The following is a 16336-nucleotide window of genomic DNA, read 5'->3' as shown; positions in this document are numbered from 1 at the left end:
TCTTTCAAAAACAACAAAAATGTTACTGCCCCCAAACTTTCCAACGGTAGTGTATAGATTATGTAACAAAATAGATACATTTATCAAATTTTCCATAAGTGATTTGCAAAAGATTTTAAAACAATTCATACAATTGTACTGGACAATAATTCAAATCACGCAGATTGTTGAGAAGATGTATGCTTACAATAATAGCCTGGAGGGTGATGAAATAAAATTCATACTTGATTCCAGAATAAGATGGGCTTTTTTAACTTGAATGAGTAAGCAACCACTCAGAACACCCTAGCACCCTAGTTTTGCACAGGTAAAAACCACAAATTTTCTTCATAGCCCTACCTCTCTTATTTCTTGTCCTGCTCCATTGTAAGACTGTAATTCTGCCAGTATCCCATGGGCCTCTTCCAGCACAGCACTAACCTGGTTATACACCGCTGTCTCGGCCTCTGTGGGCTGAGCATCTGTGGGCAGAAATCAGTTTGAGTCAGTCAAAATGTGATAGTCAAATGCCCAAACGATACACCTTTTCAATTCCTCGCTCGGCCTACCTGAGTTTGATATATCACCTCTGTCACACTGTCATATAATTGTCCTATTGGGTAAAGGTTATGTTTTGGATCATCTAGACCGTGTTCAACCAGTCAAGTCAGAGTTACATCTAAAAACTGGAAAATTAATTGAAATAAAGCTTCATGGTGTGAGTTAATATGGCGCTAACATTGAATTATCATCTTTCTTTGGCACCCGGAGGGGGAAGCTCTTTCCAACGTGCTTTGAAAGTTAGGAACCATAAATCCATGTGGATTAATCTGGTAATGATGATGGTGTAATTGTGAGTCAGAAGTACATGAGGAGGATTTAGGTTGTGTCGGTGTATGTTAGGATTTGCTGGGCTTGATATCAACAGCTCTAGTGGGAAGTGTCGACTAAAGGCCACGGCCAGTGAAGCGGCTCCATGTGGAGTTACTGGCGAGGCTAGGATGGGTTTAAAGAGTCGTGTCAGCTTCCAACACAGTGAGCGTCACAGACATTTGATTAATAAGCCGATGATAGGAGGCAGGAAAGCAAAGGCAAACGAATACCCTACAGAATATCGCCCCCTGGTGGACGTCAATTTCGGTGGTGTACCTCTCCATTTAGCTTTTAGTTTTCAACCACAGGATACACCCTTAAAAATAAAGCTTTCAAAAAGGGGGTTTTCACAGCGATGCCATAGAAGAACCATTTTGTTTCCCCAATGAGCCTTTCAGTGTACAATTCTTACTTTTTTTTTTTCCTCAGTGGAAAGAACATTTTAATAATCTAAACAACCATTTTCCACTTTAACAAACCTTTAGTGCATGGGAAAGGTTCTATGGATATTGAAGGTACTTCATGGAACCATAGACGCCAATAAAGAACTTTATTTTTAAGAGTGTAAGCAGTGTAAAAACTGCAGTGAGGGGCATCTTGGGTATGCTGTCATTAAAAGTATTTTCTAGATCAGATTTCTTAGTCTCCCCAATCCTCTGTACGATAAGTGATCCTTGTGGGGCAGGGGTCTCTCTGCCTAATTTACAAGTGCACTCCCTTATACCGCATCCAAAACGGAGGGGCTGTAATGTATATAGATGTTTGTGCTATCAGCTGAGCAAACACACACACTACACTTCAGTGTAATTGCCAGTTGCTCCTCCCAATCATGTCACCTCCGGGTTTGCTTGCTCAGCCTGCCTGTGATCTTCAAAGAACAGAGTGTGTGAAGACTAACATCAGTGGTACAGTGGTACTGTAATGTTTGCTTTCCCTTTTGCTTTCCCTTTTATTTTGCGGTGCACCATTTAGACCTTTTGGTTAATCACTTGTATCAGCAATTCAGTAAAACTGATCTGATCTTGAGCTTAAAGCCTATTTCCACAAAAGCCTTGTTTTTGTGTCTTGAATTTGAGATATAATAGTTTTATGAATGCCATTAGTGGCACGGTAACCCCATTTTAGAGCTAAGGAAATGTAATCCAGTGCTGTGTAACAGAGGTGATCATTGTTTTACTGTCACAAATTCAAAAAGTCAAGATCAGGTGAGCGGCTGTTGTCCAAATGTTTTGCTTGTGTAACGTTTTGATATTACTTCTTTATATTTCATGGATTCTGCTATAGGGTCAATGACAAGTAAGAATTGTCAAGATTTAGTTTAAAACACATGTGCCATGAAATGTAATATTTGTGTCCTTGTTGATTAGATATTTTCAGTGTGACTTGACTTTTGGCGATCGAAATGTTTTGCCTTCACTTTGCAGGACGTGTGCGGCACACTTGACCTGAACCAACCTTGCAATGTCTTTAAAACGTCAAATTATCTGATATTTTTAAGAAACTTGCTCCAAAGTTATGAAAGTATACAGGGGTCGTTGATGTGATTATAATTCATTTTCTCTTGTTTCATGAAAACAACATGGCTTCCTGCATGTTGTTTACACCAATTATAACATTTAATCATATTTAATTATGTTAATAATGTTAATGTTAATAACATAAAATATTTTTAATTAAAATAGCTTCACTGCTTTTTAAGAAATGATTAAAGATTATGCCAAATTATTGTTATTTAGAAATTTTTCTTATTATGATCTTAGGTCATTTACACCACTGAGACATTTTTTACTTTAAAGGGATACTCCACCGTCTTTTCATATTAAACTATGTTATTCCCTTAACTAAGACGAGTTGATACATACCTCTCTCGTCTCAGTGCGTGCACTCGATCGCTCTGGCGCGCGACGAAACTTTGTTCACTCAGTTCATTCAATATGGGCCAAGCAGAGAAGCTACCAAACACCTCCACGTTTTCCCTATTTAAATACAGTTACTCGCGTAGTGTAACTCGACCTAGGACGGTGACACAAAACAAAACGTTGCGCTTTTCTAAGCGTGTAAAATGGATAACTATATTGTATGGCGGAATACCATAGCAAGTGCTTATGAGCACTTCGACTTGGCGGAGTAATATCTTCACTCGTGAAAAATCCTCTCACCGGCCCCCGCTCCCTCTAGTGAAGATATTACTCCGCCAAGTCGAAGTGCTCATAAGCACTTGCTATGGTATATAGCCCATATTGAATGAACTGAGTGAACAAAGTTTCGCCGCGCGCCAGAGCGATTGAGTGCACGCACTGAGACGAGAGAGGTATGTATCAACTCGTCTTAGTTAAGGGAATAACATAGTTTAATATGAAAAGACGGTGGAGTATCCCTTTAAGTCAAAATTAATTTTAATGTAGAAATTGAGCAAATGTCCATCATAGAAGAGGTGTATTTAAGTCAATTAATCAATACACTGGGAAGAAATTGAACATGTGTCATTGACTCTATAGTGAATCACAAGCAAAGGCATTAAACTGTATGGCTTGTGTCACTTTAAGAACATCTCCTGCCAATTTAAATATTCTTTAGAGGAAGGACAACCTACATTTCATGGTATAGACTGGACAACAACCGCTCTAAGTCTTCCGGGTTCTCACACTTGAAGGACAGGTGTTTTATTTCCTCCATAAAAATAGGAGATGTTAGGCATGTAGCTGTTAGAGGTGTCATAAAAAGAAGAATTACTCAGGAGAGAGAGGTAAGGGTTAAAAGGGAACACGACATCAGAGAAAGGAAATTGAGGCTCCCCTTTCAAAAAGCAGCTTCTATTTCCACTTCCTTAAATCCTCAAACTGGTTAATAATGCATTCACACACACAACAGATTATGGCGCCAACACACTTTACAAGTCTGCAAAGTTTTGGGCGAAAAAGAGGAGATAAGTTAAGTGTTATGTGATTATTTCCATCCCACTCTAACTGCTGAAAAAAGCGTGGCATTCGTACGACGAACTTTAGTTCAGCGGATCGTAGTCGACCTGGAGATAAGCGCAAAAAAAGGCACGTCACAAATTGAGGTCACCGAAAAACCCTTGAATGCCAAGCATTGATGCACAAACAGAGGGATGGCGGAGAAAAGGAAGTGAAAATGTAGAGGACAGCGAATGAGGAGGAACCGTGATGAGAAGGGAAAGAAAAGCAAACTCAAAACATAAAAAGCTCATGGTCTCACGTTCAAAGTCAAGGAAAACTATTGGGCCATGCTCAAGTTCGGTGCAAGCCAGCAGTTTCAGGAGATTTCCCATGATCCCCCTGGAACAGAGAGAAGGGAGAAGCATGTGGGTCATGGGAGGTGTGGCAGACGTGTCTCTGGTGTTGGGTGTGTGTTCGTGTGAATGTGCGTGGTGTCTGGGGATAATGGGGTCGGGCGTATAGGGTTTGGGATGGACTTTCGATGTCGCTCCGGACACGAGAGATTCTCGGGTGATGTTAATATGGTCACTTGGATCACACTGAAACTCTTTCTTTCTGCTCCCTTACTATACATGAAGGGAAATGAAATGAACTTTTGGTTGGCTTCTACATTAAGAGAGAAAAAAGAAATAGTTTCCAAATACAAAAGTCTGTCTTAATCTACCTAGAGGATGCATTTATATCTGCTCCAACCCTGATACCTCCATCTCCAATCACACACATATACATCTGAGCACACGTACACACACTGTACACCAGCGAAACACTTACTTTCAAAATCCAGGAAAAAATGAGGACAGTTCTCTAAATCCTTGCCAAGGACTTTAATGAGGTTCCCCATGGCCGGCAAACCTGGGCAAGGAAGACAAATACATACAGTACAAAGAAATACAACCTAGATTATATTCATTAGCAAGAATTCTAGACTGTCAGTGTGTGTTTTCACTGTAAAAGCACTGGATGATTTCATATGCTGTAGTAAGAGGCCAGAATGTGTATTGTGAAATGCTGGAAAAGAAAAAATGATGCTAGTTTTCTCATGCGGTATTTAACGAAAAGGCTATTTGTGTCAGCACAGCCCGTTCTCATCCCAAGTCGTCATATACTGACGCTTTCAAAATTTCTTCAATATCTGACGCACAAAGCACCCTTTAGCGTCCATATGAGACGCATAACCCTACCACAGACCTAAACCTACCCATAACCGAAGCGTCTCATATTGACGCTAAGGGTGCTTTGAGCGTCGGATATTGACGAACTTTCGAAAGCGTCAGTTACATGACGCCTAAACCTACCCATAACCGAAGCGTCTCATATGGACGCTAAAGGGTGCTTTGTGCGTCGGATATTGAAGAATGTCTGAAAGTGACGATTTGGGGATGAGAATGCGTTGGTCAGCATCAGCAAAATAAACTTTTTGACAAAACTTTGAGTGATATAACTTTGGTTTAATATTTGGTGCGTGAACAAGAATAAGTTGTTGAATTTTCCTAGTTTTTCTTGGCTGTCAAAAATTGTATGCATGCATTCAAAGATGTTTATCTGTCAGGAGTTTTTAAATAATAAAGCACACAAGACAGGAGTAGCGAACTTCATCCATCTTGTTTACTCTTCCGTTCTCCACACATTACGTCATTACACAACAGTTCAACAGTTCAGACTTCACGACCCATTTTCCCATTTTTTTTAAAGAACAGAATAGAACATCAGAGTTGCGCCAACAATGCAAACACATCCACACAGATCTAGAACAGCACATCAGATCTAAAGATTTTGTTGAATCTTATTAGATTTTCAAAATGTGAGAGATCACATGGATTAACCATTTTAATCCTATAATGTATGGAGTGCCGCAAACGTGACTTTAAAGTAAACAAACATAGCGGACGAAGGGCAAGAAGAAATGTCTGTGATAATAGTGTTTGGACTGCTTTTTACAGAAAATTCAAGAGGGGGAAAAGGAAAAGGTTTGGATGAAATCGTTATGCTTCCATCTGCTTGCTTTCTGATTTGGTATAGTTTTGTTCCACATGACAATCTACAGAGTGCATGAGCGTTTGTTCTCTGGGTTCCCCCCACACAACAGGATTTCTGATCATAAATATCCAACATGTTACGAATTCGTACGATTTGTTTAAAGCCATGTGATGGGTAGGTTTAGGGGCGGGGTCAGGTGTAGGTAATTCGTATGAATTCATACGAATTGGCCAACTCGTAAAATATGTACGATTTAGCAAAAAACGTACGAATTCGTACAAATTAGTCACCTCGTAAAATTTGTACGAATTGCCATGAAATCGGGTTGGCTCCGACGTTCTTCCGAGCAGATTCCTCACTCTTAACACACCGCACACCACAAGAAAATCTGATAAGATAATCTGTAGTCATTTAACCAGCTAGACTTTCGAACATCCCGTTTAGGTCTAGTGGTATGAGTGTGTGTATGAGCAGTGTTTTCAGCTGGAGTTGTTGGTGTGTATGGAAATGCAGTGAGATGCGAAGCATTCCATGTCTTTTCATCACTAAGTCTTTTGGCAACCGTGAAAGGATCAGTAAACTTTCTGTGTCCCTTAAGAACATGCAAGGGGTTCCGTACCCTCACTTTATCCCCATCCTGGAAACAATGAGGACGAGCACCCCACTTAGCATCAGTGCACTTTTTCATTTTGTGTTACTCTTCGGCGAAACAGTCATGTCAGTTGGTGAGTGCGGAGCACGTAGACTGTACGTAGAGTGAAATGGCGGCCCCACAGAGAGTAGCAGACGGCTAGTTTTTGGTGCACAGTTGTGACGGTTTCATCCATCTGTATGCAGTGTATAAAGTTTTTAGCGCATCCAAACTCAGTTGACTCATCAACAGTGTGCTGAAAGACTGGCACAGGAGAAGCAATCACAGGAAGGGCGTTATGGATGCAGGACTTGATTGTTTTCCTCACATGCAATGCAGACATTAGGTCCCTCTCCATGAGTGGTGTCCCTTTGTCCACAATGAAAAATGTATCAGGTACTGGGTGGTCATGTACAGAGACATTCGGTGACAAATACCTAACCACTGGAATTTGGGCTTTTGAATGCGTCACAAACCTGACTGGGTTTCAGTTACTGAAATGGTATGTAAGTGCTGTAGGGCAGGATAGATACAGAAGATCCACTGTCAACCACCAAATCAACCACCAAACTGGCTTGCTATAACAGCTCTGTCTAGTGTAAGATCAGTTTCTAGTAAAAGTCTCTCACGGATTCGTGGGCGAAGCACATGCTCTACTAACTGATCGAGTATCATTCCTTCAGTACTGGCATTGAACTCACATGAAACACTAAGCTCTCGCAAAGCAACAATGTACTGTAATGTCTCATGAAGCACCTGACAGCGTTTACAGAAGTAACAAAGTCACGAAATAGGCATTCAATGCATCCATACATCGTACAGTGAGGAAAATGCAAGTTTGCAAGTTCTCCCACTTGGAAATCATGGAGGGGTCTGAAATTGTCATCGTAGGTGCATGTCCACTGTGAGAGACATAATCTAAAAAAAAAAAAATCCAGAAATCACAATATATAATTTTTTAACTATTTATTTGTATGATACAGCTGCAAATAAGTATTTGAACACCTGTCTATCAGCTAGAATTCTGACCCTCAAAGACCTGTTAGTCTGCCTTTAAAATGTCCAGCTCCACTCCATTTATTATCCTAAATTAGATGCACCTGTTTGAGGTCGTAGCTGCATAAAGACACCTGTCCACCCCATACAATCAGTAAGAATCCAACTACTAACATGGCCAAGACCAAAGAGCTGTCCAAAGACACTAGAGACAAAATTGTACACCTCCACAAGGCTGGAAAGGGCTACTGGGAAATTGCCAAGCAGCTTGGTGAAAAAAGGTCCACTGTTGGAGACATCATTAGAAAATGTAAGAAGCTAAACATGACTGTCAATCTCCCTCGGACTGGGGCACCATGCAAGATCTCACCTCGTGGGGTCTCAATGATCCTAAGAAAGGTGAGAAATCAGCCCAGAACTACACGGGAGGAGCTGGTCAATGACCTGAAAAGAGCTGGGACCACCGTTTCCAAGGTTACTGTTGGTAATACACTAAGACGTCATGGTTTGAAATCATGCATGGCACGGAAGGTTCCCCTGCTTAAACCAGCACATGTCAAGGCCCGTCTTAAGTTTGCCAATGACCATTTGGATGATCCAGAGGAGTCATGGGAGAAAGTCATGTGGTCAGATGAGACCAAAATAGAACTTTTTGGTCATAATTCCACTAAACGTGTTTGGAGGAAGAAGAATGATGAGTACCATCCCAAGAACACCATCATTACTTTGAAGCATGGGGGTGGTAGCATCATGCTTTGGGGGTGTTTTTCTGCACATGGGACAGGGCGACTGCACTGTATTAAGGAGAGGATGACCGGGGCCATGTATTGCGAGATTTTGGGGAACAACCTCCTTCCCTCAGTTAGAGCATTGAAGATTGGTCGAGGCTGGGTCTTCCAACATGACAATGACCCGAAGCACACAGCCAGGATAACCAAGGAGTGGCTCTGTAAGAAGCATATCAAGGTTCTGGCGTGGCCTAGCCAGTCTCCAGACCTAAACCCAATAGAGAATCTTTGGAGGGAGCTCAAACTCCGTGTTTCTCAGCGACAGCCCAGAAACCTGACTGATCTAGAGAAGATCTGTGTGGAGGAGTGGGCCAAAATCCCTCCTGCAGTGTGTGCAAACCTGGTGAAAAACTACAGGAAACGTTTGACCTCTGTAATTGCAAACAAAGGCTACTGTACCAAATATTAACATTGATTTTCTCAGGTGTTCAAATACTTATTTGCAGCTGTATCATACAAATAAATAGTTAAAAAATCATACATTGTGATTTCTGGATTTTTTTTTTTAGATTATGTCTCTCACAGTGGACATGCACCTACGATGACAATTTCAGCCCCCTCCATGATTTCTAAGTGGGAGAACTTGCTAAATAGCAGGGTGTTCAAATACTTATTTTCCGCACTGTACATGTGTTAGGCAAAGAGTAGAAAATCCATTGTCCCTCTGTACCGAGGCATTGATGCAGTACAGCCCTTCGTCTTTTGTCCAGCCAGGCATACCCTGTATCATCAATAACCCATAGATAATTTTAAAAAATCCGAAGCCATGTGCTGCACGGCATAGCAGGCTCACTGGGGTAAGGCAGGAATAAATTCAGGAAAGGCACGTTAGCAACAACCATCTTCGTGACCAGCAATAGCGGGAAAAAAAGCCTCGTCGCCAATTTGTGGTGTCTGTCAAGTAATGAAGCACACGAGACAGGAGTAGCGAACTTCATCCATCTTTAAGCGAAATTGCTATGTGACATGATACAATAATAGAAAATCAGTTATGTTGAGCAGGATTTTGTCCCAATGAGATTTCACTGTGGGTGGGGCTACCCAGCGTGACAAAACGTCTTGTTGCTTGTCGCATTCACTGCTGGTGTGGACAAAAACATGCTTTTGGTGCTTATTGCTTTATTATATTGCATTTGGTTAGAACATTGTTGTACTATCAACATAACTGTTCTGTTTGTTCAGTTTGTTCAATTTGCATATGCTAAATATCAATTCCAGCTGGTAATGGTTCCAGCTTATCTTGGTAATAGCTTGCATGGGAAAAATAATTCTGGACACAATGCTATCTAGAAACATTCAAGTAATAAAATAGCTGGATTATCATGGCATTGATAATAGCACAAACCTATCATTTCCCAAGAGACACAAATGTGCAAATGGGCAGTGTTTGAAATAAGAATAGAAATAAGAATCTGACTGTTTCATATTTCGCCTTCTATATCTTCCATATCAAGCCCTATCCTTTGCGTATAGCACACAAGGCAAAGATGGCTCCTCTCAGCCTGTTTATCACTTAAGAGGCAGTATCCCCCCCCTTCTGCCTGTCTCCTGGCAACCACCAGTAGAGCCCTGTTTCCATGGCTGGACCACATTGCCTCTGCCATCTATCTGAGTCTTTCATAAGCTACCAGCCAAATCCAAGTCTAAAGTATACAACAGTCTATTAGAAGACCTCAAACAATCTGTCTGTCTGTCTGTCTGTCTGTCTGTCTGTCTGTCTGTCTGTCTGTCTATCTATCTATCTATCTATCTATCTATCTATCTATCTATCTATCTATCTATCTATCTATCTATCTATCTATCTATCTATCTATCTATCTATCTATCTGTCTGTCTGTCTGTCTGTCTGTCTGTCTGTCTGTCTGTCTGTCTGTCTGTCTGTCTGTCTCTACTGAGTAAGTAAACTGTGAAGTAAACCTCAGTTCCATCAATCGTGTCTAACCAAAGCTCTCTCTCAGGAAAGTGTCAACCTGCAATCAATCTTCTGCAGCTGTCATGTCAACAAAAAAATCACACAGCTTGACATATATGACTGTCCATTACTTACCAGCCAACAAATGTTTGCCTTCCCTCTTCCAACTTCCCTTAAAGCCTCACTGTGCTAGTTCTCCGTTTCCCACTCCTATCTCAGTCTCTTCCTCCCAGTACTCCTCCTCCAGAGCTGTCCCTGAGCCCAGCTGTGAAGAGTCCGTCTTAATGCAGTCGGTGCCGTACAGCCCCACAGGAACTCTCTCAGCCTTACCAACGGTCCCCTCTGCAGCTCTGCGTTCAACATCGCTCTGCTCTTTTCGCACTTCTCTTTTTCTGACTGCTATTTAAAGGCAGGGCTTCATTTAAAAGAGCCTGGTTAAACCGTTTCTCTGTGGTGCCACTGTGTGTGTACGCTTGGTTTTGATATGGTGAGAGGTTAGAGAAAAGGTGGCTTGTACTAGTGCATGGGTTTAACGATGCCTTGAACTCTCTAGCTGCAGTTTCCTGTGTACGAAACATCTCTATTGAGTTTTAAAAAAAGCACTGTTGTTTTGTGCTCTGCAATAAGAGAAAGTACCCCGTCTTTTTGCTATTTTCTGGTTTGAAATGAACGGTATATTAAAATTTGTGTTTGGGTTTAATCTAAAAAAGAAAGGAAATTCATTAAAGCTGACTTTGTAGAACTAAATATTGAGAACAGAGCCCCAGTGTACTTAGTTATTAGGAAGTGACCCTGGTGGAAGCTTGTTGGGCTGACCAAAAAAAAAAAAAAAATGATTGCAACTGACTGAGGTAGAAACTAAATTGAAAAGCTTGTGCTTACAGCAATATCACACTGTCTCTTTCTGGTCTGTTCAGACTAGTCCAGACCTGGTCAGGGAAATGCATATTTATTGTAATATCACATCCAGGATGTTGCATAACTTTAACAGTAAAGCTTTTGTCTCAAATATCTGTTCATGATTTTATTACTGCGTATAAAGAGATGAACGGACGAAACGAATGCCTATAAATGTTTCTGCATGGCATATGTTCGTAGGCTATTTTTGATTGGAGTTGTGACTCTGCTGTTTGTGCTGAAACCGATAAGAAAATCTGCACCATCACAAAGTGGGCAGACGGAATACAGTTGCTTTCAGACACTTCTGAGGCTTTTTTGCCTTCTATCACACATGCTTCCATATGGCTTGGCGAATGTGGCCGCATTGTTTTTGGTTCATACCTTTGCTTGCGATTTTCCTCACAGAGCACTTCACTGCATCAAATGAGAGCCTGTATGTTTCTCCTGCAGTATCACAGCATCAGCCTCCACTACCTGAGAGAAACAACAAAAAATAAAGACAGATTAGTTGAATTCAGAGAAAAGGCTCAGAATGTGAACAGTATGGCAGGGTCATATGTGGGTCTGAGGTTATGGCTGTGCTTACATACAGAGGCTTGTTTTAAAGCAGTCACTCTGGCAGACAATAAAGTGATAAACCTCTGGGGAGGGATATATTATATATATCTGACAGGTCACAATCTGATTCATTTCTTGAGTGGCACTGCCGGCCACCAATCTATCATTACATCCAGCAAACACACTCGCCCACCCCAGTATAACCCTCCAAATAAGGAGCCACGTAAATGGTTAGCTCAATGCATTATGCGGCAATGTCTCTCATAAATCTGAGGCAGTGTGCTGCACATTGTGCATCACGCAGCACACAAAGCTATCTGCTCACTGCAGTGGCTTTATGACTGATCTGATACTTCTACAATAACATGTGGGGATCATTACCACACCAACATGATGCAGGCTGACTCAGAATCCATTCTCCTGTTTAAAGGTGAAGTGTGAAATTGAAAGTTGTTAAAATACTTTTTTTCGATGCTAGCTTAATATGCAGAGACAGTTATAAGTAGGCAGTTTGTAGATTAATTTTCCCAGAAAGTGGAAACATTGAGTCTTGTGTCATTGACTCAAGCAGTGAAATTATGCTTTACCTGTTAAAAAACAACAACACACTGATTATGAAAATATATGCAATACAGTTCAACTGTTCAAACATTTAAATGGTAGGCTAGCGTATAACCATTTGTTTTTTTATAAAGTAGCTAGTAATCTTTATAACCGTGTTGAATGCATGCTGTGGAATTTCAATATAGTCCCGTGGTATATGACCTGCAATTAAATTCACTTCAGCATTGGGGGACTTCAGACTTAATGACCGTGCTGAGGACAGGGTCATCCAGGGTCACCTGGGACCAAGAAATGTCTTTGACAAATGAAAAGGCCATACCTAGTGCATAGATCAAACCTGTCCACTCCCAGAAGAAAAAAGAGTGTTTAAATGTAAGAGGATAAAGTTGTAATGATTTGTACTATGTAGGTCTTGACTGATATATATGTCACAGTGAACAAAACACAAGGTCAAGAATTTCTTAATGAACTCTGACCTTTGCCAGCGCCATCCTAACAATGCCGTGTCAGGTCAAAGTAACTTCAAAAGGACTTAATCTAAAGGACTTGCATTACAATAAAGAGCTCTCTGAGGAAACTGGAACAGATGTTCTCTTCTGCATTCAGTCTTTACACAAGGCTCTTAAAGTTGTTTTAGCCCATTTATAGTTCCATTTGCACTAATGTCACCTTTATTTTCAGTTTTTGAAGCAGAAGCTTTAGACTCACCAACGGACTGGAAATCTCATTGGTTGTTCAGATTTCAAACAGTCTGCTCTACATTGTCACAAAAAAATGTACCTTCAGGTATACTACAGCTTTTCATTGGGGCAGTACCTTATCTGCCCCTTAAATGCTCATATCAGTAACTTTTAGGGGAAGTAATATGTACCCTTAAGGTACTACTATGAAACTTTTAGGGGTAAATAAGGTACAAAGTTGTCCCTTTAAGGGTACTGCCCGAGTGATAAGCTGTGTAAACCCTAAAGGTTCAATTTGCACATCTGTACATAAAAAACACATTGGTCTGGCATTGTGTTCTGCAAATATTTTAAGCTCTTATGGTAAATTGAGTGTGATGTTCTTCATTTGTAAGTCACTTTGGATAAAAGCGTCTACCAAATGAATACACGTAAATGTGTGAATAGGTAGAAACCAATTTTTCTATTCAGAATATTGTCGCAACGAACATTCAGACTTGATGTTAATGCTGTTTGCAAATTAGAGTCAAACTAGAGTAAAAGCCTCCAATACACATTATCAACCTTATGAGTCATCCGTTTGATCGGAATGTGCCTTTAGAGGGGGGCATCATTTATTTATGATTTAAATTCATAAAGTTATTATACTATATGGGTAGAAACTAGTCCACAGTATTCTACCTGCCATTATCAAAAATGTCTCATTAATATAAAACACAGAAGCACTTTCAAAGAATAATGAAAAGAAATGAACAAATGGCAAAAAGCTCTTTCATTTTTAATGTCAGGTTTCGTTAAATTCTGTAAAATTTTACTACTTTTTGACAGGATTGTGAAAACGGTGCAATTTACCTAAATTCACCCGATTCAGCAGTCCACTTTAACCATAATTCAAAGACAATAGAAGAATAATGAAATTACATGAAGATGGACTTAAGTCCTACAACAAGTGGGTCAAAATGTTCCAGCTAATTACAGTTAACATGCAATTAAGTGTTTGAAAACATTGAATTCAGTTCGCACTCAAGTATATACTTAGAAAGTGTATTACTTCCGCAATAAGTATTTTTTTTTTCAAAAGTATGCTAAAGTGTACTTCTTTTTCACAAGGGAAGTCAGGGAATAATGGTAGTGATGATTTCTCCTTTTTCACTCTGCCTATCCCTCTCACTTCCTGTCTGTGACATGTTCAACTTTTTAATGGGCATCATTATAGCTCTTACATAGTGTGTGGAGATAGCATTAGCCTAGCACGGCGGGTCCTCAAAGAGAAATCGGTATTGACAGTGGGCTCGCCTCTGGGCTTGATGGGAGATGGCAGCGGCAGGGCCGAATGAAGCGAATGAATGGAAATCCAATGCTACAGCTGACAGGGTTGAGGATGCTCGGCCATCATCAGCCCCTTGTCACCTACGCCAATATTGGAGAACAGCAAAAAATGCTAGTACTGGAAAGAGGAGAGAGAAAGAAGGGAACAATTCTCCACCGCCACCCCTCCCCCACACTTTCTCCATCCACGGCGCTGGAAGAAAAAAGGCTGAGACCAGAGAATAGCACGGAGGGCAATTGCAAATTAGCATTGTGTGCCTTTGCTCAAGGGCTTGACAGGAGACAAAAGTCTTGATTGTAGAGAATCTCTCATCTTTTTGCTCATTCCTTTTGATGACTGGAATTTAATTATAGAGCAAAATTAATCTTTAGATTTTGGAATTTTCCAATGAATTGCATTTTTAGAGCCTTATTAGCAAACCACAATGCAAAACAATGAGCTAACATCAAACGAACAGTCAGGAGTGGATAAAAGGATTTTTGATTTCACTGTTTTGCTTCATTGTCCTCTTAATAGAAATACAGTGGCAATATCCAGATCCGTAGTAACCAAATTCTATCCTCAGGCTAATTTTTATCTCTTGTTTTTGAAAGATACAGAATATCCCCTGAGAGTATAGCTATTATGTTTTTAGTAGCAAGTTTGTCAGCAAAACACTAGAAAGTATCATTAAGAGAATGACCCACACATTTTAACACTGTCTGGCGCGTGCCCCGTGCATTGTGATATCACTGTCTTCACCCTTTGTGATGTTTAAACAAAAGACCCTTACACATCGTCACTGCTGTTGGTGTGACTGAGCCATTCTGGCAGCTCATCAAGCAAACAACGTCTACCTGCCAGTTTGTGTCTGTTTTACCCATTTCTCTTGCCGCCTTACTCCCCTTGTGGAACACACCTGCTCAAGGTCAGGGAGCAAAACCAGGCGCTAAATATAGTAAGAACACTTGCAATCCCCTTGGAATAAAGCTCCCATCACGCCTGATGTCTTAGTTCAGAACCATTTGGAAAAGACCAACATGAATTTCCAATTCCAAGCTGGTTTATGCTGGTCGTTCTAGTTGGTGGACCGAAGTAGTCTTGCTGGGACATCAGCACAATGCAACCCGAAGATCAACATCCAAAACAAACATCTTTAGCAGGGTAGCCACATGTCTTTGCAATATTCAAAATATTCAAAATAAGAATCATAAAGCAGTGATTATCAGATGACTTTGCTTTAAGATGCAGATTTATACTGGTGAACAAGTTGCGATCGTCACAGTTTTTTGTATAAACGTTACAAAAAAGGTTCTTAAAATCAAACCTTTATTTTTATTACTATTTTTTGTTACTTTGTATTCATTTTAAATCAGTTTAAATAAAATAATTTTTCTTATACTTAAATGACTTAAATGTTACAGTATTTTATTAATGTTAATGTTTTAACGTTAATATATAAACTTTTCATTGTTAGTTCGTGTTAGGTCAGGTCCATTAAATAATATTAACCATTACAAATTTTGTATGCACAGCGTGACAACAATGAGGCTTCTGATGCCCATAACTAATGGAAATTTCAATATGACCCAGTTTAAAAACTTTGAGCGAGGATATCTAGGTTTGTGTTAACTTGCTCCTCAAGCTTCTGATTGCTCATTAAAGCTTTTGCTGGGATGTCTGGCAGCAACTTCCATTTTCTCGCTGCTCAGATTTTGCAGGGCAGATAGACAGATAAGAGGAGATGAGAAACCTGGTATCAGCTCTACCATCGCTCACTTTGCCTCTGCACCTCAGAGCCTGTCTACAAAAAAACAAAAGTCTCCATCTTATACAGCAGTCTAGTTCTAACTCTGCCCCAATAGTGTGAACCAGCCTTTAAGGAAAGTCATTTTTTTGCTATTCTGTTTGGCAAGTGAAGCTAGATATTTTAATCACTTTTTAAGTATTAAAATTTATGCAAGCTGTTTCCATAACAGCATGCTAGACATCAGGACAATGGACACTGAGGTTAGACATACCTCTGCAAAACTCATATTCCCGAAGGTGGTTATGCACTGATCATAAAATGCATGCAAAAGCATAAAAAGGTCCTGAAACTATCTTCTGTCATCTAGATACATTATTGTCCTTCTGTAAGAGATTTCTGAGTCTGCATCAGTGTAAAGTGTCTGGCCTATATGCAATGGGTGCAGATAGATATACCATA

At 40.3% G+C, this 16336-nt stretch overlaps 1 protein-coding gene across 6 annotated transcripts in view; it reads right to left on the bottom strand.

Annotated features, from left to right (window-relative positions):
• fam49al (family with sequence similarity 49 member A, like) overlaps positions 1–16336 on the bottom strand; it is a 30696-nt gene that overhangs the window by 10867 nt on the left and 3493 nt on the right. For 2 of the 6 annotated variants that reach the window (XM_084132104.1, XM_084132107.1), the window contains exons 2-4: positions 11398–11490; positions 4584–4664; positions 340–461 (exon numbers count right to left, since the gene is read on the bottom strand). In XM_084132104.1, coding sequence (XP_083988230.1) covers positions 340–461; positions 4584–4653 — 192 coding nt within the window. In that variant the 5' untranslated portion in view covers positions 4654–4664; positions 11398–11490. Of the gene's footprint in view, positions 1–339; positions 462–4071; positions 4152–4583; positions 4665–10251; positions 10486–11397; positions 11491–16336 lie in introns of those variants that run through there. The other 4 variants (XM_084132102.1, XM_084132106.1, XM_084132105.1 and 1 more) reach the window with 4 other exon arrangements.

Source organism: Abramis brama (assembly GCF_963993115.1).
Source record: "Abramis brama genome assembly, chromosome: 12".
NCBI classification, from domain to species: domain Eukaryota; kingdom Metazoa; phylum Chordata; class Actinopteri; order Cypriniformes; family Leuciscidae; genus Abramis; species Abramis brama.
The sequence above is the reverse complement of the archived record's forward strand: the minus strand, read 5'-3'. Positions and strand labels throughout refer to the sequence as shown.